This window comes from Myxine glutinosa, chromosome 1 (assembly GCF_964187855.1).
Source record: "Myxine glutinosa chromosome 1, kmMyxGlut1.1, whole genome shotgun sequence".
NCBI classification, from domain to species: Eukaryota; Metazoa; Chordata; class Myxini; order Myxiniformes; family Myxinidae; genus Myxine; species Myxine glutinosa.
In genome coordinates, this window is record NC_136261.1 from 269,319,357 (window position 1) to 269,342,016 (window position 22,660).

At 45.3% G+C, this 22,660-nt stretch overlaps 1 protein-coding gene across 12 annotated transcripts in view; it reads left to right on the plus strand.

Annotated features, from left to right (window-relative positions):
• MLH1 (mutL homolog 1) overlaps positions 1–22,660 on the plus strand; it is a 155,025-nt gene that overhangs the window by 84,629 nt on the left and 47,736 nt on the right. For all 12 annotated transcript variants that reach the window (XM_078786812.1, XM_078786834.1, XM_078786850.1 and 9 more), the window contains exons 15-17: positions 11,823–11,983; positions 12,085–12,193; positions 12,294–12,357. In XM_078786812.1, the coding sequence (XP_078642938.1) occupies positions 11,823–11,983; positions 12,085–12,193; positions 12,294–12,357 (334 nt within the window). The remainder of the gene's footprint in view (positions 1–11,822; positions 11,984–12,084; positions 12,194–12,293; positions 12,358–22,660) is intronic.

Consider the following 22,660-nt stretch of genomic DNA (forward strand, 5'->3'; position numbering starts at 1 on the left):
TCTGACGGAAACCAAGCACAGCTCATCACCCATCTCACACAATTCCTACCGTGAAGCATGGTGGTGGCAGCATCATGCTATGGGGATGCTTTCCAGTGACAGGGACTGGCCGACTGGGACAATTATTGTAAGTTTAGAGGGAACAATGAATGGAGCCAAATGCAGGCAAATACTTTTTTTTTCTTTTTTTTTGTATACTGAATCGAGGCTCGTGAAAGAGCTAACATTTATTTCACAAACAAATCAACCAGACAAACAAAATATATAAAAAAAAGGGAGCGGAAGACAAGATGGGGAGAGAAGTGGAAGCACACAAACATAACATTTGAGAGCAGGGAGATGTGTGGGAGGGAGAGGGCTTGGAGGGAGGAGGCGTGGGAATGGGGGGGGGGGGGAGTGGGAGAAGTATAAAACACAAGGACACCAAGGACTTCCAGGACAGAAGTTGGTATTTCAAAAAAGTGGATTTGGGGTGAAATTAGCGGGGGTAGAAAATATCAAGGTTTTGGGTGGGGGAAGACAAGAGATGGTGGTGAACAGCTGTTTTAAAAACCTGGAGGGAGGAGTGGGATTGAAGAGAGTGAGGGAGTCTGTTCCAGAGGCGGGAGAAAAGAGGAGTGAAGGTGACCAGAGAGTCTTGATTTTGGCAGTTTAACCATAAGAGGGTTGCAGGCAGATCTTGTGCGACCTGTAGGAATATTTGGGGGACTGAGCCCAGAGAGAGCTGGGGGGGAAAGGCCAGAGAGGAGTCGGTAGAAGACGGAAAGACCACCAACCTGCCTGCGGTGAGTGAGTGAAAGGCCCTTGGAGTTAGCTTCATCGCGGGAGATTCCAATGATTCTGAACGCTTTGGTTTCAACAGCGTGAAGACGAGCTAGGTGTGAGGCAGGAGCACCAGCCCAGAGGGGAGAGCAGTATTCCATTGAGCTGCGGATGAAAGCCTTGTATGTGGTGAGGAGCTCAGGTGTGCCAAGGAAGGACTTCGCACGACGGAGGATGCCCAGTCGGCGACTGGCTTTGGAGGCCAGATTTGAAATGTGGTTTTCCCAGGAAAGATCATGGCAGATAGTGAGACCCAAAAGCTTGAGTGACAGAACTTCTTGGAGAGGATTATTCAGAAAGTGGATGGGAGGGTTGTCCAGTCGGTCTTTTCGGAGAGGCATCGTAAGAGTGTGAGATTTGTCAGGATTGAAAGACATGTTCCACTTGTTTGCCCAGTCTGTGATTTTGTCCAGGTTTGCAGAGAGTGAGGAGGCTGCAGACTGCCAATCTGAGGGATGAGGAATGGAGCGACAGAGAGTAGAGTCATCAGCAAAGAGATAGAGAGGATTTTCAAGAGTCAGAGAGATCATTGATGAAGACCAGAAAAAGCACAGGGTGCAGAACACTGCCTTGGGGAACTCCAGCCTGAACAGGAAGAGGAGATGAGAGAAACCCATTCAGGGCCACACGTTGACTACGACTAGAGAGGAAGTCCGCCAGCCATGCGTGGAGATTTCCATGGATACCAAAGGAGGAGAGTTTGGTGAGCAGAGCGGGGTGCCAGACCGTATCGAAGGCACGTGATATGTCAAGGGAGACAGCTCTAATTTCCTGTTTGGCATTGAGGACCTCCATCCATTGTTGAGAAAGCAGAAGCAGCATGTCCAGAGAAGAGTGACCAGGTCTGAAACCAAATTGATGATCAGAGATCAAGCCATTGGAGAAGAGGAAAGATTTCATATCTGAAGCAATGATGGATTCCATGACTTTGCTGATAATTGGGAGAAGGCTGATTGGTCTGTTGTTGCTAGGATCTGTTTTTGCACCTTTTTTGTGCAAAGCGGTGATGTTGGCTGATTTCCAAGCAGATGGCAGATGACCTTGAGCAAAAGAGAGGGTGAAGAGAACAGATAGAGGGAGTGAAAGAGCGGAAGAACAGGATTTTAGGACCCCTGGGCTGATGCCGTCATGTCCAGTTGCAGAATCAGAGTCGAGGGTTGACAGAAACTTTTCCACCTTGTCAGGAGGAAAGGACATGGAGTCCAGGAGCAGCTGGGTACGACTGGGTACGGTGGGTACAGAGGGATGGGTTTGGGACACAAGATTTAGAGGCAAACACAGAGTTGAGGCATTCAGCTTTTTCACGTGCAGAGTCAGCCGTGTCGCCGTTGGAGGTGAGGGACGGGATGGAGGGGGAACAAACACCAGAAACAGATTTAACCAGACGCCACCAGGATTTGGAAGAGGGAGACAGATAAGAGGGTTCGGTCTTGAGAACGGAGAGATATTGTTTCCTGGCTCTCCTGAGGGTGGACACACACTTGTTTCGGGCTTTGTGAAAGGAAATGAGATTTCCTTCCGTTAGATTTGCTTTCCATGAGACGAAAGCAAGTTGTTTCTGGGCAACAGCCTCACCACAAGATTCCATGTACCATGGACGGGAGGAAGGGTATGACAACTGAAGACGAGATGGGATAAATCTGTGCATGAGAGAGAGCAATTTACTTTGGAAGAATTCCCAGGATGAGTTGATGTCAGAGGCTGTAGAGTTGGGAGACCAGTCCAGATGATTGATGGCTGCTTGAAGACCGTGCCAGTTGGCCTGAGTGAAATGCCAGACTCGTCGACGCTGAGGAGGCTCTCTGAGAATGGTCAGAGAGATGTCCACTTTAACAAGCACATGATCAGATGAGCCGATTGGAGCAGAAGAAGAGCAGCAGACATTTTCAGGGAAGTTAGTCATAACCAAGTCCAGAAGAGAAGATGCTCCGTTGACTGAGATCCGGGTCGCGAAATTGACAGACTGTGTCAGTCCCAGTGAGTCGCAGAAGTCCTTTGCTGAAGAGCCATGGCTGGTGAGAGAGGTACCCACACCTAGCCAACTGGCATGGTGATAATTGAAATCACCACATATGAGGAAGAGAGAGTTGGATGGGTAGATAGAAGTTGGTCCATATTATCAGACAGCGAGATGTAGATGGAGTCATCACTGTTTGGTGGACGGTACAACACACATATGAACAAAAGGTGGGAGCGAAGGGGAAGCCGTAGCCAAAGGTATTCCTGGGGGTGAGGTGGAGAGAGGGCAGTGCAGGGCGAGTGAGAAGAGAGTTTTTTATAAAGGTAGCAACCCCACCTCCAGGACGAGGCTCAGGTCTATCATACCGGAGGAGGGAGTAACCTGGGAGAGATACCAAGGAATCAGAGACATCATGAAGGAGGAAAGTTTATGTGAAGCAGATCACGTCTGGTTTGTCAGAAGCAACCTGCATGGAGAGATCAGTCAAGTTTGAGCGAAGGCTCCGGATGTTTGAGGTCCATACCGTTAATGAAGAGGAAGGGGGAGCATCGGATACAGAACGGGGGGGGGGGTGGGAGGGGTCGGGTAAGATGTGGAAGAGGAGGAAGAGGTAGGGAGAGCTGTTGAAGGTGTGTCAGAGATTTCAGAATAGCTTGGAGAAAGGGAAGAATGGGGCAGACAAAAGGTTTGATGGTGATTGGGTGAGGCATAGTGAGGTGTTATTTGAGGAGGGGGAAGAAGCGGGGAGGATGCTTTGAGGAGGAGGGGTGAGAGGGGAGTCTCGGAGGGGAGGAGCGATGGAGAGTCTCGGAGGGGAGGGGTGTGGGGGGAGTTTAGGAGGGAAGGGGCAAGGGGGGAGATTTGAAAGGGATGGGTGATGGGGAAGATTTGGAGGGGAGGGGCAAGGGGGTAGATTTGGAGGGGAGGGGTGATGGGGAAGTTTTGGAAGGGAGGGGTGATGGGGAAGATTTGGAGGGGAGGGGCAAGGGGGAAGATTTGAAAGGGATGGGTGATGGGGAAGATTTGGAGGGGAGGGGCAAGGGGGAATATTTGAAAGAGATGGGTGATGGGGAAGATTTGGAGGGGAAGGGCAAGGGGGTAGATTTGGAGGGGAGGAGTGATGGGGAAGTTTTGGAGGGGAGGGGTGATGGGGAAGTTTTGGAGGGAAGGGGTGATGGGGAAGATTTGGAGGGGAGGGGCAAGGGGGAAGATTTGGAGGGGAGGGGTGATGGGGAAGTTTTGGAGGGAAGGGGTGAGATTGGATTTTGAAAAGTGTACGATTAATGGGAAACGAACATTTATTGCAAAATGAGTTTCTTGAGACCTTCGAGTCAAAAATACGTTTGGTGATGCTGAAGGAGGGGTGGAGTGCAGGAGAGTTTCGGGAATGTAGAAAAGAGGAACTGTAAGAGATGGAATTTTTTTTTGGAATGAATAGATTTGGTGAGGAAGTCGAAAGCATCCTTTTATAGAAGAAGAAGAAAAAGGTGTTATAATATATGACAGAATACAGTTCTTCAGGGACTTGAGGAGAACCTGCTTCTGAGTGAAAAAGACCTTAGACTGCAGAGAAGATTTATGTTCCAACAGGACAATGACCCCAAGTATACTGCCAAAGCAACACTGGAATGGCTTCAGAACAAGAACGTGAAAGTCCTTGAGAGGCCAGCCAAAGCCCAGACTTTTGAAGCCCATTGAGTATGTGGAAAAACTTGGGGAGCGTTGGTGAACAGCAATCGTCATAAAACTTAACCAAGCTTGAGCCTATCTGCAAGAAAGAATGGGAGAAACTCTCCAAATCCAGATGTGCAAACCTGATACAGACATACTCAAGAAGATTTGAAGTTGTAATCGCTGACAAAGGCATTAATACGAGGTATTTCAGGGGGCTAAATACTATGTAAATTACATATTTCTGGATTTAATTTTCAAAAAATTTGTAAACAATTCTAAAAGCATGTTTTCGCTTTGTGATTATTGGGTATTTTGTGTGGATCAGTGACAAAAAATTTAAATTTAATCAATCCTAAATTCAAGCTATAACAACAAAATGTGAAAAACACTCTCGGGATGTGAATACTTTCTGAAGGCACTGTACATGTTCATCGAAGGCCAATCAGAAGCTTGGGCTGGATGGATGGATGAACATGTATACATCCACTTTGCACAATTTATTCATGTGAACATGCGATACAGCTTGGATGTTTCCACCAATGCTGGATGCACTTTGTCGTTCAGCCAAGCGAGGAGATTATTTTGTGAATAAGCAAGTTTTTTATTTATTTCCCAGTCATTGGCCAGTGCACATGGAAAACCACTGTGAACAAAGATGTCACAAAGTTGGATCCTGTGCTTTTTCCACCCTTGTGGCTGGTCGAAGTTGCCTCAAAATAACCCAATACAGCAAGGGACAGCCTCAAAAGGCCAAAACCTATAGGGAGATCTCCACAGAGCATTACTATCTATCACCACCCAAAAGAAGCAGTATGCATTTACACAAGCTCACAATAACACCAGTGTTGATTCCTTTAATTGCCTCATCAGTAGGGCAAAGTGATTCATGCAAAACTTGTGAAAAAAAAACCCTGAATAAAAGCCAAAGCACACAAAGAAAATTAGAGCGGCACTCGGTAGAGAGCATACCACTGCCAGGCTGCACAGTTTACATTTTGTATCCCACTGATGGGCCGGATCTGCATCCACATCTTAACCAAATCATCCACCATGTATTGTCATGATCCATCCACAATATTTTGAGATTGTCGTGCTATGTATATTTTTTGTCTCCATCTCTCATTGGCGAAGAATCAATTAAAAATATTGGTATCTGGAGCGAGATCTTGATCTTCACCAAAATTGAATCAATTGATCCTTGTCACCGAACCTGTCCGCCAGGTTTCGTCCGAATCCATCCATAGCTTTTTGATATATCCTGCTCACAGACAAACAAACAGTGGTGAAAACATAACCTCCATCCACCTTCAGTGGTGCTGAAGAAGAAGAACATCTTTACTTGCAAAGATAGAATGAATCGAAGGTTAATAAAAATGAAAATCAAAAGAAATGTTGGGAAAATAAAGTTTAATAAACGTGTGTCACAAGTAATAAACGTGTCACAAAACCTAAAGTTATTTGATCGATCGATGTCGAACCAGCAATCGGACTTACTCCAACCTTGAGTAATACATAAGCGGAAAAAAAAGTGATATATAAACGCACCGACATTTTATTGGGTTTTTTCTTTTCTTTTTTTTGTATACTGAATCGAGGCTCGTGAAAGAGCTAACATTTATTTCACAAACAAATCGACCAGACAAACAAAATATACAAAACGAGGGAGCGGAAGACAAGATGGGGAGAGAAGGGGAAGCACACAACCACAACATTTGAGAGCAGGGAGAAGTGTGGGAGGGAGAGGGCTTGGGGGGAGGAGGCGTGGGAAAGGGGGTGGGGGGGGGGGGGAGAGGTATAAAAGACAAGAGGACCGAAATTAGCAGGGGTAGAAAAGATCAAGGTTTTGGATGGGGGAGGATAAGAGATTGTGGTGAACAGCTGTTTTAAAGACCTGGAGGGTGGAGTGGGATTGAAGAGAGTGAGGGAGTTTGTTCCAGAGGCGGGAGAAAAGAGGAGTGAAGGTGAGCAGAAAGTCTTGATTTTGGCAGTTTAACCATAAGAGGGTTGCAGGCAGATCTTGTGCGACCTGTAGGAATATTTGGGGGACAGAGCCCAGAGAGAGCTGGGGGGGGCAAGGCCAGAGAGGAGTCGGTAGAAGACGGAAAGACCACCAACCTGCCTGCGGTGAGTGAGTGAAAGGTCCTTGGAGTTAGCTTCATTGCGGGAGATTCCAATGATTCTGAACGCTTTGGTTTCAACAGCGTGAAGACGAGCTAGGTATGAGGCAGGAGCACCAGACCAGAGGGGAGAGCAGTATTCCATAGAGCTGCGGATGAAAGCCTTGTATGTGGTGAGGAGCTCAGGTGTGCGAAGGAAGGACTTCGCACGACGGAGGATGCCCAGTCGGCGACTGGCTTTGGAGGCCAGATTTGAAATGTGGTTTTCCCAGGAAACAACATGCATTTTAAGGCAATTTTCCCTGCTAGAGCGGGGGTTAGCCTTGCGGTCCCCATGACAATCTTCTCCATTTTGCCCTATTTTCTGCATCTCTCCTTGTTAACCCCCTTGCCCGCATTTCTTCTTCCACCATCTTTAGCCAAGTCTTTCTCGGTCTTCCCCGTCCTCTACTTCCTTCTACATTAACTTCCATCACTCTTCTCAACCAGTCACTTTCATCCTTCCTCAATACATGACCAAACCATCTCAACCTGTTCCTCTTCACAGCATCAATCACAGGCAATATTCCCATCATCTTTCACAATTCATCATTTGTCCTCCTCTCTCTCAACGATACTCCGCACATCCACCGAACCATTCGCATTTCCACCCTTTCCAGCCTTCGTTGCTGCTCTACGTTCATTACCCATGTCTCGCTCCCATAAATCATAACACTTATCACACATGCAGCATACACCTTTCCCTTCAGCTTCAGCGACACTCTCCTCCTCATCAGCACGCCACTCAGTTCCCGAAACTTCTTCCATGCACATCTCACTCGAGCAACCGTTGCCGAGTCTGATCCACCTTCTCCATTCAGCATGTCTCCGAGGTAGCAAAATGTTTTCACACCTTCCAGCTTCACGCCATCTCCAAGATCCAACTCAACATTTCCTCCATCTGCAGCTCCCTCTGCGCACACCTTACATTTGAATGTAGCTGCCACACTGGTTAATGACCCTCTCAGACCACTACATTTTTGATGAACCCACTCAGCGCACATTGTACACTGAATGGAGTTCACTCCGACACCCTTCCTGCACACAGCACATGGCCACTTCCCAGTTCTTTCCACCTCACCACATGCTTTACCACTTGCCATCACCTTTGTCTTTCCAATATTCACCTCCAGACCTTTTGTCTCCATACATTCCTTCCACTTGTTCATCTTTTCCTTCAGTCCATCCATACTTTCCGCAATCAACACCAGATCATCTGCATACAACAACTCCCACGGTAAACCCTCCTTTACGTTCTGAGCCAGCACCTCCATCACAGCTACAAATAGTAGTGGACTTAGTACCGACCCCTGATGCACTCCCACCTTCACCTCAAACTCAAACTGGTTTTCCCAGGAAAGATCATGGCAAATAGTGAGACCCAAAAGCTTGAGTGACAGAACTTCTTGGAGAGGATTATTCAGAAAGTGGATGGGAGGGTTGTCCAGTCGGTCTTTTCGGAGAGACATCGTAAGTGTGAGATTTATCAGGATTGAAAGACATGTTCCATTTGTTTGCCCAGTCTGTGATTTTGTCAAGGTCTGCAGAGAGTGAGGAGGCTGCAGACTGCCGATCTGAGGGATGAGGAATGGAGCGACAGAGAGTAGAGTCGTCAGCAAAGAGATAGAGAGGATTTTCAAGAGAGTCAGAGAGATCATTGATGAAGACCAGAAAAAGCACAGGGCCCAGAACACTACCTTGGGGAACTCCAGCCTGAACAGGAAGAGGAGATGAGAGAAACCCATTTAGGGCCACACGTTGACTACGACCAGAGAGGACGTCCGCCAGCCATGCGTGGAGATTTCCATGGATACCAAAGGAGGAGAGTTTGGTGAGCAGAGCAGGGTGCCAGACCGTATCGAAGGCACGTGAAATGTCAAGGGAGACAGCTCTAATTTCCTGTTTGGCGTTGAGGACCTCCATCCATGGTTGAGAAAGCAGAAGCAGCATGTCCAGAGTAGAGTGACCAGGTCTGAAACAAAATTGATGATCAGAGATCAAGCCATTGGAGAAGAGGAAAGATTTCATATCTGAAGCAATGATGGATTCCATGACTTTGCTGATAATTGGGAGAAGGCTGATTGGTCTGTAGTTGCTAGGATCTGTTTTTGCACCTTTTTTGTGCAAAGCGGTGATGTTGGCTGATTTCCAAGCAGATGGCAGATGATCTTGAGCAAAAGAGAGGGTGACGAGAACAGAAAGAGGGAGTGAAAGAGCGGAAGAACATGATTTTAGGACCCGTTGGCTGATGCCGTCAGGACCAGTTGCAGAATCAGAGTCGAGGGTTGACAAACTTTTCCACCTTGTCAGGAGGAAAGGACACAGAGTCCAAGAGCAGCTGGGTACGACTGGGTACGGTGGGTACAGAGAGGGATGGGTTTGGGACACAGGATTTAGAGGCAAACACAGAGTTGAGGCATTCAGCTTTTTCACGTGCGGAGTCAGCCGTTAAGCCGTTTGAGGTGAGGGAGGGGATGGAGGGGGAACAAACACCAGAAACAGATTTGACCAGACGCCACCAGGATTTGGAAGAGGGAGACAGATAAGAGAGTTTGGTCTTGAGAACGGTGAGATATTGTTTCCTGGCTCTCCTGAGGGTGGACACACACTTGTTTCGGGCTTTGTGAAAGGAAATGAGATTTCCTTTCGTTGGATTTGCTTTCCAGGAGACGAAAGCAAGTTGTTTCAGGGCAACAGCCTCACCACAAGATTCCATGTACCATGGACGGGAGGAAGGGTATGACAACTGAAGACGAGATGGGATAAATCTGTGCATGAGAGAGAGCAATTTACTTTGAAAGAATTCCCAAGATGAGTTGATGTCAGAGGCGGTAGAGATGGGAGACCAGTCCAGATGATTGATGGCTGCTTGAAGACCATGCCAGTTGGCCTGAGTGAAATGCCAGACTCGTCGACGCTGAGGAGGCTCTCTGAGAATGGTCAGAGAGATGTCCACTTTGACAAGCACATGATCAGATGAGCCGATTGGAGCAGAAGAAGAGCAGCAGACATTTTCAGGGAAGTTAGTCATAACCAAGTCCAGAAGAGAAGATGCTCCGTTGACTGAGATCCGGGTCGGGAAATTGACAGATTGTGTCAGTCCCAGTGAGTCGCAGAAGTCCTTTGCTGAAGAGCCATGGCTGGTGAGAGAGGTACCCACACCCAGCCAACTGGCATGGTGACAATTGTAATCACCACATATGAGGAAGAGAGAGTTGGGATGGGTAGATAGAAGTTGGTCCATATTATCAGACAGCGAGATGTAGATGGAGTCATCACTGTTTGGTGGACGGTACAACACACATATGAACAAAAGGTGGGAGCGAAGGGGAAGCCGTAGCCAAAGGTATTCCTGGGGGTGAGGTGGAGAGAGGGCAGTGGAGGGCGAGTGAGGAAGAGAGTTTTTTATAAAGATAGCAACCCCACCTCCAGGACGAGGCTCAGGTCTATCATACCGGAGGAGGGAGTAACCTGGGAGAGATACCAAGGCATCGGAGACATCATGAAGAAGGAAAGTTTCTGTTAAGCAGATCACATCTGGTTTGTCAGAAGCAACCTGTATGGAGAGATCGGTCAAGTTTGAGCGAAGGCCCCGGATGTTTGAGGTCCATACCGTTAATGAAGAGGAAGGGGGAGCATCGGATACAGAACAGGGGGGGGGGAGGGGTAGGGTAAGATGTGGAAGAGGAGGAAGAGGTAGGGAGAGCTGTTGAAGGTGTGTCAGAGATTTCAGAGATTTCAGAATAGCTTGGAGAAAGGGAAGAATGGGGCAGACAAAAGGTTTGATGGAGATTGGGTGAGGCACAGTGAGGTGTTATTTGAGGAGGGGGAAGAGCGAGGCAGAAGGTTGGGGGAGATGAAGGTGAAAGTTGGAAGGGGGAAGAAGCAGGGAGGATGCTTTGAGGAGGAGGGGTGAGAGTGGAGTCTAGGAGGGGAGGAGCGAGGGAGAGTCTCGGAGGGAGGGGTGTGGGGGGAGTTTAGGAGGGAGGGGAGGGAAGGGGCAAGGGGGGAGATTTGAAAGGGATGGGTGATGGGGAGGATTTGGAGGGGAGGGGTGATGGGGAAGTTTTGGAGGGGAGGGGGGATGGGGAAGTTTTGGAGGGAAGGGGGGATGGGGAAGATTTGGAGGGAAGGGGGGATGGGGAAGATTTGGAGGGGAGGGGTGAGATTGGATTTTGAAAAGTGTACGATTCATGGGAAACGAACATTTTTTGCAAAATGAGTTTGAGACCTTCGAGTCAAAAATACGTTTGAGGACGCTGAAGGAGGAGTGGAGTTCTGGAGAGTTTAGGGAATGTACAAAAGAGGAACTGTAAGAGATGGTATTATTATTTATTTTTTTTGGAATGAATAGATTTGGTGAGCAAGACGAAAGCATCCTTTTGTAGGAGAAGAAGAAAAAGGTGTTATAATATATGAGAGAAAATAGTTGTTCAGGGGAGAGATTAAACATTTCTAACCACGTGATCGCGTGATCGCGGACAACGTGAACGAAGAACGAACGAACAAATAAGAACAACAAATAAACGAATAATACCTGAGAAGGTAATATTTTTTGGGGTTTTTTTTTTTTTGAGTAGAGATATTAAACAAGGAGTTATGGGGTGAACGACTGGGACGAAACAGAGAACGAAAATAATTGCAGCGCATTCGACGAACCGCTAAGAGAAAAACAAAACCACAAGGTCGGAGACGGTACGGTAGCCAAAGCCTACGAGTACTAGGCCTCAGAATACTCGACACGCATTAACCGACGATTGTGTATACATGTACGAAAAATTAACCCCAAAAAATTTTCCTAAAGACACGCTATAGGTACACACACCGAAAGATAGATACAGTCTCGACAAAAACACAATTGTGAAAGATTACTTCGCTTCGAAAGCGTGAGCGCATGGAACAGCTTCGAAAAGACCTGACCTCGCCGTGATCTCGCGAGATCTCCCAGCCTGTTTCGTGTTTCCATCTGGGATCCTAGCTCGTGATGTCGGTTTCAAACCCCATGTGCGTTGGTAATTGATCTGCTGAGTGTCTGCAAGTGTGCTTGTAATCAATGTAAAGTAAGCTTAAGTGTACGAGAGCCCTTGTCTTGCCCATGATTTATGTGCACGCTACATCATGAACCTGAGATCAATGTAATGAGTAAAAAAATTGCTAAATGAATGAATGAGCACTCATCCACATGGTCTGTTGCATCCTGATGTGTGCAGGAAGCGCCATCGCACAGAGGGAGATAAAAAGGGTCAGGAGATGAAAAGCCCAACAGAAAAGCAGTGCGAGTCGACTGCAGCTTGCCTTCCAAAGCGCCGAGTGATCAATCTAGCCAGTGTACTGTCCTTGCGGGAAGAGATTGATAGTGCAAAGCATGAAGGTACACTTGTAAGGGTTCTCCGGCAGTCGTTCCTGTGAAGATTTACTCTTGATGTAAAACAATAAAATGTTGATTATTCATTCTGTCAATGTTATCTGCAGGCCTGCAGGAACTCTTTAAGAACCACTCATTTGTTGGATGTGTGGATCCGCAGTGGGCACTTGTCCAACATCAAACAAAATTGTACTTGCTCAACACAACCAACCTCAGGTGAGCACAGGCCCGTAACTTTTATCATGCTTCACACTTCACACACGTGATCGAGCAAGGTGATTGTCTCTTTTTAATATAATTGCTTTTTTTTTTCCAGTCAAGAACTTTTCTACCAAATACTAATTTATGATTTTGGTAACTTTGGAGTTCTTCGATTTTCGGTAAGTTGCCATCATCATCATCATCATTTGATCAACTTTACTTCTCTGTGTACACAGAATGTAGCAGACCTTTTGTAGCACAAAAGGTCTGCTACATTCTGTGCCTGTGATTTGCATTGATAATAACCTCAGATGTGAAGATGTTTGTGGGCTAAATTAAAATGTTTTTAAATCAAGTTTGTAATGTAAGTCGGGAAGTTTGCAGTCAGATGTGTGGTTTGTTTTGGATACCAGAATGATGCAAATGTCATAAAGAATGAAACGCCGCACAGACAGCACCGGAGCCTTCCACAATAAATGCTGGTGGATGGACAATATAAAAACCTGCAGGAAAGATCGGGAATGGTTTGGTGAAATGTTCCAGATGTGGAAAACAAAAATCTGGGTTAATTGAAGGAAAGTTGGGAAATTGCCTCGAATTTGAATGAAAAAAAACAGAGCATTATCTGCTCGTGTATTCTAGTTGGTGGGATTGGAATGAGATGGTTAACCCAGGCTGTCTCCAGTAGTAAGTTCGAGCCAAGCCCACACACTGTCTCTTATGCTCTCCCGAGTAATTAATTAAGCCTGAAAATCAGCTCCACAACCTTGGTGGGTCAAGCGCACCGATGTCGATGCAACATGACGAGTGCCTTGAAGCCATTCCCTGTGCACACATCTGACTTCAAGTAGCCTGTTGGCTGTGTGACCAAATCATTCACAAATAAACAACTATTTACTTGTGACTGACTGACTGACACACAAACACACACACACACACACACACACACACACACACACACTTATTTATTTATTTTTATTTATACAATCTTAAATAAGAACACATTAGTCTCAAGATGAGCGTTTTATTCCAAAATGAGATAGTTCTATTGTGTTGTGCTCTGTATGTTATGAGATATGAGATAGCTCGATATGTCAAATGGTTTGTTTTGAAAAACAGCTGTTTTTTTTTAATGTAATGGCATGTGTAGCATTTTGACGAAAAATGTTTTGCTTACCTACATCTACTACCAGTGAACATAGCAAAGCTGGCAATAATTTGTAAAATGTGGAATAGCCGTTTATTGCATTTTTGAATTGAACTTTTCAATTGTCCTCTCTATCGCTGCTCAATGACCTGCTGTTGGACCATCCTTCCTTGGTGGTGTTGGTGTTTATACAAACGGCACTTCCTGGTTCGCAAAGCAAATCGCATTACTCTTTACGAAAAGTCCATGTGGGTGTGCTATTTGTTTGCAATGCACATCCTGGCAATCAGTCATAATGTTTGGCGTTAAATATTCCTCCATATTTGCAAGATCATCAAATTATTTACCAAATTTCTTCCTAGTGATTTTGATCCTTGAAAGAACAAGTAAAATTTAATATGTGCCTGTCCTTGTGTTCCTGCTTTGTAATTTATTGATCCCAGTCAGAAGCATTACCTCTAGAAGAAGTATCCTTTTTCTTTTCTTTTTTTTTGCATACAGGGTCATGAGTTAGAACACAGAACGGATCAGGACATAACAAAACAAAAGGGAAAAGAAAGAGGAGGAAACACCAACAGCAAAGTAGAGGGGAAAAATAGACAGACAGGCAAGGGATACAGGTAGGGATGAGGAATAGGGCGAGGATGTAGTTTGCAAAAATACGGATACAAAATATAGATACAAAATAAGATAGGGAAGGGGGGAAGAGGTGGGGTGGGGGATTGAGGGAAGGAGGAAGTGGAATGGCTTTACGGTGGTACAAAACATCATGGTTTTGAATAGGAGATGATCTGAGATTGTGTTGAACTGCTGCTTTGAAGACCTAGAGGAAGAATGAGATTTAAGAGAATGTGGAAGTTTGTTCCACGGGTGGGAAAAAGGAGGAACAAATGAGTGGATGCGAGTGCAGAAACCTGGAAGGGGGGTGCGGACAATGGATGACGAGGGTGGGGGGGGGGGGGGTGTAAGATCAGAAAGGAGGCAAAATAAGACAAATAGGTCACCGACTTGTCTGTGATGGCAAAGTGATAGGTCCATAGACTCAGCTTCAAAGTGGGAGATTCCAATGATTTTTAAGGACTTGGTTTTCATGTGTGAGGCAGGACATTTAGGGCCTCAATCCATTGTTTGCAGAGTTGAAGCAGCATGTCCAAGGTAGAGTGACCAGATCTGAATTCTAATTGGTGATCCGAGATTAGGTCGTTGGAGAAAAGGATGGATTGTATGTCAACTGCGATGATAGATTCCATGAACTTGCTGATGATTGGAAGTAAGCTAATAGGTGATCGGTTTTTGTACCTTTATATGTAATGTTGTAATTTTGCTGATTTCCAAGCAAATTATATATGACCTCGGGAAATGACAGTGTGCATAGGGCAGAGAGGGGGGAATTGCAAGAGCAGCAGAGAAGGTTTTTCGGACACATGAGCTGATTAAATTTGGTCTAGTTACAGAATTAGGAGGAAGTGGAATGAAGAATTCTGTTTATGATGTCCAGTTTATCGACAGCACCTTGGATTGAAAGATGTCAGTTTGGAGTGGAGGCCTCGGATATTTGAGGTTCGCACGTTTAGGGACAGTGGAGGAGGAGCTGCTCGTAGAGTGTGGCGAGGGTAGTGGCGGAGCTGGGAGAGTGCAGGGTAGTGACGAAGCTGGGAGAGTGCAGGGTTGTGGCGAAGCTGGGAGAGTGCAGGGTGGTGGCGGAGCTGGGAGAATGCATGGTGGTGGCGAAGCTGGGAGAGTGCAGGGTTGTGGCGAAGCTGGGAGAGTGCAGGGTGGTGGCGAAGCTGGGAGAGTGCAGGGTTGTGGCGAAGCTGGGAGAGTGCAGGGTAGTGACGAAGCTGGGAGAGTGCATGGTGGTGGCGAAGCTGGGAGAGTGAAGGGTTGTGGCGAAGCTGGGAGAGTGCAGGGTGGTGGCGAAGCTGGGAGAGTGCAGGGTGGTGGCGGAGCTGGGAGAGTGCAGGGTAGTGACGAAGCTGGGAGAATGCAGGGTGGTGGCGAAGCTGGGAGAGTGCAGGGTTGTGGCGAAGCTGGGAGAGTGCAGGGTGGTGGCGAAGCTGGGAGAGTGCAGGGTGGTGGTTGTTGTTTCGTATGCAGCCTGTGGCTGCTGGTTGCATCATTTTTCTGGAAGCACGTTTGTGCCATTGATGCAGTGCCCCAATTACCAGTGAGCTGGTACTCAATTTGCCGACCTCGGAAGGATGACAGGCTGAGTCAACCCCCCTGGCTTTAATTCAACGATCGACCGGGATTCAAACTCGGGCTCCTAGAATCCCAAGCCAGCACCCGAACCGTTATGCCAACACCAAGCTGGGAAGGGGGTGTAATGATATGAAGGGGGTTGACACCATAAATGGACGTGAAGGGGGAATTGATTGTCGTTTGCACACAACCTATGCAAGATGGACCTCTCAGGATTCCCAAACTGGATATATGGCAAAAGATTTCATGGGTTGGGTGGTAGCAATTTTTTGCATTGAAAGCACAGCTCGGAAAATGGGGCTGAAGGTAGGAAAGGAGCCTGGATGAAGTAAGCATTTGCGAGAGAAAGGGTTTTGGAAAATATGCCTTGTGAAAAAGAAGCGGAAGTGATTTTGATGAAAAAAAATAATTAATGGGTTGTTCCTGATGGAGTAGTAAGAAGAGTAAGGCCTTTTATAATGCATTTGTTGAAGCGTTTTTTCATGTTACTAGAAGATGAGATCTGTCGCTTCACTGACTGGAGTCGAGATAGATTTACGTTTGCTTTAAAAGGCGGTGTATAATCAGAACTACTGTTTGATAGGGAGATCGTATTACTGTTGTATGAATAAAATGGAAATGTTGAAAGAAAAAGTATTGAATATAGCAAGCATTTTCTGAATCTAATCGATATGAAAAACGGGATTGAATGACACTCGCCATTATTATAAGTGAAAAAGAAGATTTTTTGTTTTAAACTGTAAATTTGAAACCGTCCCATCTATCTTAACCTTACTCAACTATATTGCACTGTTTGCAGATCTCTTAGCATCTGATCGATAACACTGCTGATCGTGTAGGGGGTATCGTTATTGCTTGATTGGGATCATTGTCGACGGCCGGACGCACGCACAGATGCAGGCACACCGAATATTAAAATATAACAGACCGAGCTCCTTTTGTATATTAGATTGGGAGCTTTTAAAGAAGGAAACATTTATTTTGTGAATATTCAGTTTGGGGATATTGAAAAGGAGATGGGATAGGGAAAGAAGGAGCAACTGTGCATGGCAGATTGAGGTTTTTTTCTTTCTTGTTTGTACTTTGTTTTGGAGTGAGGAGGGGAAAATGATTAAGCTGAGAGATCAGAAGTAACAATACCTGGGAGGAAAGGAGTAAAACGAAGTACATGTGATAAAAAACTGAGGCACAACCAAGAATCTTAAACAAAAGAATGGGTAGGCCAAGAAGAAGCAAAAACTTTAAGATTATTGGAATGTCCCACGATGAAGCTGAGTCAATGGGTATATCACTTCGACATTGCAGACAGGTTGGTGGTGCCACGTCCTTTCTGGTCTTGCACCCTCTGCTCTTTCCGTGTTTTGTCCACCCCCTTCCCTCCCCCTCCCTCCTCCCTATGTTTCTGCAGGGCTCACATGGTCTACCATCAACCCCCTTCTGGTGAAACTACCTAAATCCAAGATCACTGCTCACCTCCACTCATTTGTTCCTCTTTTTTATCCCACCTTTGGAACCAACTTCCACATTCTCTTTAATCTCATTTTTCTTTACAGGTCTTCAAGACAGCTGTCCGCCACTATCTCGAATTGTCCCCAATCCAAAAGCATGATCTTTCCTACCCTCATTAACCACCCACCCCACTCCAAATCTCTCCATTTTCCAAATTTTCCGTTTTCCCTCCTGAGAGTTCCCTTCTTTATTCATCTTGTACACCCCACACATCCTCTCCTGCCCCCCATTCCTCACCACATCCATTATTTGTCTGCATCCTTCTGTCTTGACCTTTGGCTCTGCTGTTGGTGTTCCTCTCCTCCACCCCTACCCCACTCTCTGCTGTTTCTTTTGTCCTGATCTGTTCAGTGTATTTATTATAGCTCTTCCACGAGCCTCTACTATGTACAAAAAACCCCATTATCCCATCCCTACGCAAGTCGGCTGGACTTTACTCGGGACACATTCGACAATTCAACACGGCAAAGTATGGTTTGGCACAGAAACTTGGAGGCAAACATGACCAGCAACACAAAAATTAAAATATAACAGTAAAACACAATGTATCTGGTCCAGGAAACTTAGCATTGTTGAGTTGGAGGAAGGATTTCAAGAACCAGCAGCTCACATGGAGCAGCCCAGAACCGGAAGTCAATTTCCCTCAGGATTATATTCTACTCCCTTTTCATCAGTGATATATATATATATATATACAGTCACGTGAAAAAGTAAGTACACCCCATATAAAGTTTTGACTTTTTCAACATATTTCAACAAACATCTATTTGATCTTCATTTCAACAATATTGATAGATAAAGGTGATATAATATAACAAATATCATGAAACATTTACATTTTGTTGTCCATTGTATAATTTAAATAAACATAAATGCAAATTTCGCATGTGGAAAAAGTAAGTGCACCCCTACATTTATCACTACTTCAAATACCTAAAATTAGATCAGGTGCACCAGCTCAGGTACAAATGATTAGAACATCGTTAGAGAGGATCTTGGAGGAACCTGTCTTATTTAAACCTCAGACATTTAGTTTGGTTTGCTCTTTGTTGTTGAAGTGTGCGGCGTCACGATGCCTCGATCAAAAGAGCTCTCTGAGGCCTTCAGAAAGAAGGTTATAGATGCCTACGAGTCTGGGAAGGGATTTAAAAAGATCTCCAAACAATTTGAAATCAATTATTCGACTGTCCGGAAGATCATCTACAAGTGGAGAATATTCCAAACAACTGCCAGCTTGTTCAGGCCAGGCCGCCCCAGCAAGTTCAGCCCGAGAGCAGACCGCAAGATGCTGAAAGAAGTCTCTAAGAACCCCAGAATGTCATCACGGGACCTACAGGTAGCTCTTGCCACTGTTGATGTCAAAGTGCACGAGTCCACCATTAGAAAGAGGCTGCACAAATTTGATCTACATGGGAGGTGTGCCAGGAGGAAACCTTTGCTGTCCAGAAAGAACATCAGGGCAAGACTAAAGTTTGCCAATGAACACCTCGGCAAAGACCAGCACTTCTGGAACAATGTGCTCTGGACAGATGAGTCAAAGGTAGAGCTATTTGGCCACAGTACCAGAAGACATGTTTGGCGAAAACCAAAGACAGCATTTCACCACAAGAACCTGATACCAACTGTAAAGCATGGTGGTGGGAATATTATGGTTTGGGACAGCTTTGCTGCATCAGGGCCTGGGCAGCTCACCATTATAGAATCCGCTATGAATTCTTCATTGCACCAGCGGGTGCTTGAGGATAATGTGAGGCCATCTGTTGGAAAGTTGAAGCTCAACTGAAGGTGGACCTTGCAACATGACAATGACCCTAAACATACCAGTAAATCCACCAAAGAATGGCTGAAAATAAAGAAATGGAGGGTTCTGGAATGGCCAAGTCAAAGCCCGGATCTAAATCCCATCGAGATGTTGGGGGGATTTGAAACGAGCTGTGCATGCAAGAAACCCTTCAAACATCGCACAGCTGAAAGAATTCTGCATGGAGGAGTGGGCAAAAATTTCTCCCAGTCGATGTCAGACTGGTAGACAGTTATAAGAAACGCCTACTTGACGTTGTTTCTGCCAAAGGGGGCAATACCACCTATTAGAGCCAAAGGTGTACTTACTTTTTCCACAGAAGGAAATGGCATCTCCATTAATTTTTTGTTGAATAAATTATTGCAAAGTCAATTTTTCATTGTTTTTTGTTCAATTAGATCACCTTTATCTGTCGATACTGTTTAAATGAAGATCAAATATTGACATGTCCACATATGTTAAAAAGATTTTAAAAAACATTTCATGGGGTGTACTTACTTTTTCCACGTGCGAAATTTGCATTTATGTTTATTTAAATTATACAATGGACTAAAAATGTAAATGTTTCATGATATTTGTTATATTATATCACCTTTATCTGTCAATATTGTTGAAATGAAGATCAAATAGCTGTATGTTGAAATATCTTGAAAAAGTCAAAACTTTACATGGGGTGTACTTACTTTTTCACTGACTGCAGAACCGCCTTTAGAGGCCATTTTTTCCCCACAGAGCAGGGGTTGGCCTTTTTCGGGCACCGTGCTCCCCTTTTTGAAGCAATGTTTTATGGCTGGATGCCCGTCCTGCCACCAACCCTGTTAGTCGCCTCTTGCGACACACAGGGAATTACCAGTGAACTGGTACTCGATTTTCCGACCTCCGAACGATGGCAGGCTGAGTCAACCCCCCTGGCGTTAATTCAGCGATCGAACGAGATACGAATCTAACCACTAAGCCAACACCAGGCTGTCATTGATAGATATATCGGTTGAAGCTCAAAAAAAAAATACAACACAAAGATGAAGTGAGACATAAGAGTTGCCATTGTAACATCCGGTTGTTCCATTGTATGTTAAAGAACTGACACTGCACGATGTGCTAAATGTTTCATTCTTTTTTCCAAACAAGCTGCTTTTTCTTGTTTGATGGGCAAACAAGTCGATTGTTTTATTGTTTTCTTGTCCTAAAGTCAGTCAATGACAACTCATCCTGTGCCATGTTATACTGTTTGTTCCATTGGCTTTGCCTCTCTGTATGCATTTCTACCAGCACCTGTGTTTTTGGGCGAGTATCCAAGAACTCTGTCCCACTTTAGTTTCTTCAATTGGCGTTGGCTTGATGCCTATTTTAAAGATGCCATATTACTGCGCTTCATAAAGTAGAACTGACTTGCTGCTGGTAGGTCGGCCTGCCTGCATGCACTAAAATTGCATAGGTGAGGCACACTTTAATCTGTTATGACCTGTCCTTGGTAAAGTAAGAGCCAATCAGACAGCTTTGTGCATGGGCAGCCAACAGCAGGGTTTTGTTTTTGATTCTTTATTTGTACAACCAAGCAATGTACAGTCGTGGCCAAAAACATTGGCACCCTTGCACTGTTTTCAAATAATGCACCATTTCTTCCAGAAAATTGTTGAAATTAAAAAATCTTTTAGTATCCACACATGTATTTATTTTGTTTGCAGTGGAAAAACAAAACAAAAAAAGCTGAAAAAAATACGAAATCTTAGCTTATTCCACACAGAAATCCTAAAATGGCCTGGACAATATTATTGGCACCTTTTAGAAGTTGTCAGAAATAATTAGATTTCAAGCAGGTGATTCTCCTTTACTTTGGAATTGAACTCACCTGTGGTGATGTGCAGATGCCTGCAATATAAAAATCACTCATTCAACATGTTTGAAAAGAGAAAAGGAGTCATTCTGCTGTTTTGTGTCACTGTGTGTACCGCAATGAGCATGGAGAAAAGAAAGAAAACCAGAGAATTGTCTGAGGAGGTCAGACACAAGATTGTAGCCAAGCATGGACAATATCAAGGCTACAAGTCCATCTCCAGAGACCTTGATGTTCCTGTGTCCACTGTACGCAATGTTATCAGGAAGTTTAAGGCCCATGGCACTGCAGCCAACCTCCCTGGGCGTGGCCGCAAGATAAAACTTGATTGAAGATTGCAGCGAAGGATTGTTCAAATGGTGGAGAAAGAACTTCGATCAACTGCCAAACAGATTCAAGCTTGTATTCAGACACAAGGTACGACAGTTTCAACTCGCACCATCAGTCACCAACTCAATGAAAGGGGGTTCTTTGGTAGGAGACCCAGAAGGACCCCACTGCTGAGAGAGAGACATAAGAAAACTCGACTGGAGTTTTCCAAACACACCAGAACAAGCCAAAATCCTTCTGGGAGAATGTCCTGTGGACAAATGAGACCAACTTATAGCTTTTTGGTAAAGCACATCATCTCTTATGTTTACAGAAAACAAAATGAAGCCTTCCAAGAAAAGGACACCTTCCCTTCAGTCAAACATGGAGAAGGTTCAGTGATGTTTTGGGGTTGCTTTGCTGCCTCTGGCACTGGGTGCCTTGAATGTGTGCACGGCATCATGAAATCAGGAGATTACCAAGGCATTTTGGAGCGCAATGTTCAATTCAGTGTCAGAAAGCTGGGTCTCCATGAAAGGTCATGGGTCTTGCAGCAGGATAATGTCCCCTGACAAACTTCAAAAAGCACCTGGGAATGGTTCAAAACAAAACGCTTGACTGTTCTGAAGTGGCCAGCAATGAGTCCTAGTTTAAATCCCATTGAACACCTGTGGGGAGATCTGAAAACAGCAGTTGGGAAAGGCACCATTCAAATCTGGGAGTACTGGAGCAGGTTGCACAAGAAGAGTGGGCCAAACTGCCAGTAGAGAGGTGCAGGGAGCTCATTCATGGCTAAAGGAAGCGCTTGACTGCAGTTATTTTGTCCAAAGGCCGTGCTACCAAATATTAAGTCAAGGGTGTCAATAATTTTGTCAATGCCATTTCTTTTTATTTTCTGATTTGGAAGGATATATTACATTTTGAAGAAAAAACAAAGGTTCTGTAATATTAACATTGAAATGAAGAATTGTGGAGACCAAATACTTTTGTCAATTTCAACTGCTTTTTCGAGAAAATTGTGAGTTGTTTGAAAAAAGTGCAAGGGTGCCAATATTTTGGCCACGACTCTATATGGGTGTTGTGGTAACTTAACCTGAACAACTGAGCAGTTTGAAAACCAATTTGAGCTTGATTTGTTATTCTTCCACAAGGGTATATGGAAATGCATTTCCCTTGTATCTGCATCGTTACCATTAATCATAAACCGTATAATGTAGGAGTTGCGGATAACGAGACGGCGAGACACTTTGTGGCTTGATCAAAGCTCCTTTATTCCAACAGAACTAAACTCATACCGAAACTCACGCATCTTTTATCACACAACTCACTCTTAAGGGGTCGTGGCTCCAACAACCGAGCGTACGCCATGCCCATACAATCAATCGCCCCACTGGTCCCGTGCCTGTGGATTATGTCCCAATGGGGTAACCCCCACATGCGCCCCCCAGAATTCACTCGCACGGGCAATGTCAGTTTTCGGGGGGCCTTAACCACCCTGCCGAAACGACCCCTGATGACCCGAGCAGGGACTGTTAGCGGCTTGGCGGTAGGCGGGTCAACCGCGGACTTACCCGACGGGGGACGGCCCTGCTGTGGGGGTTGAACCAACCGAGGGGGCTGGTCTAGGTCCAAGTGAGCCAGCTTGAGGCGGTCCACCGAAAGGTGGTCCGGTTTGCCACC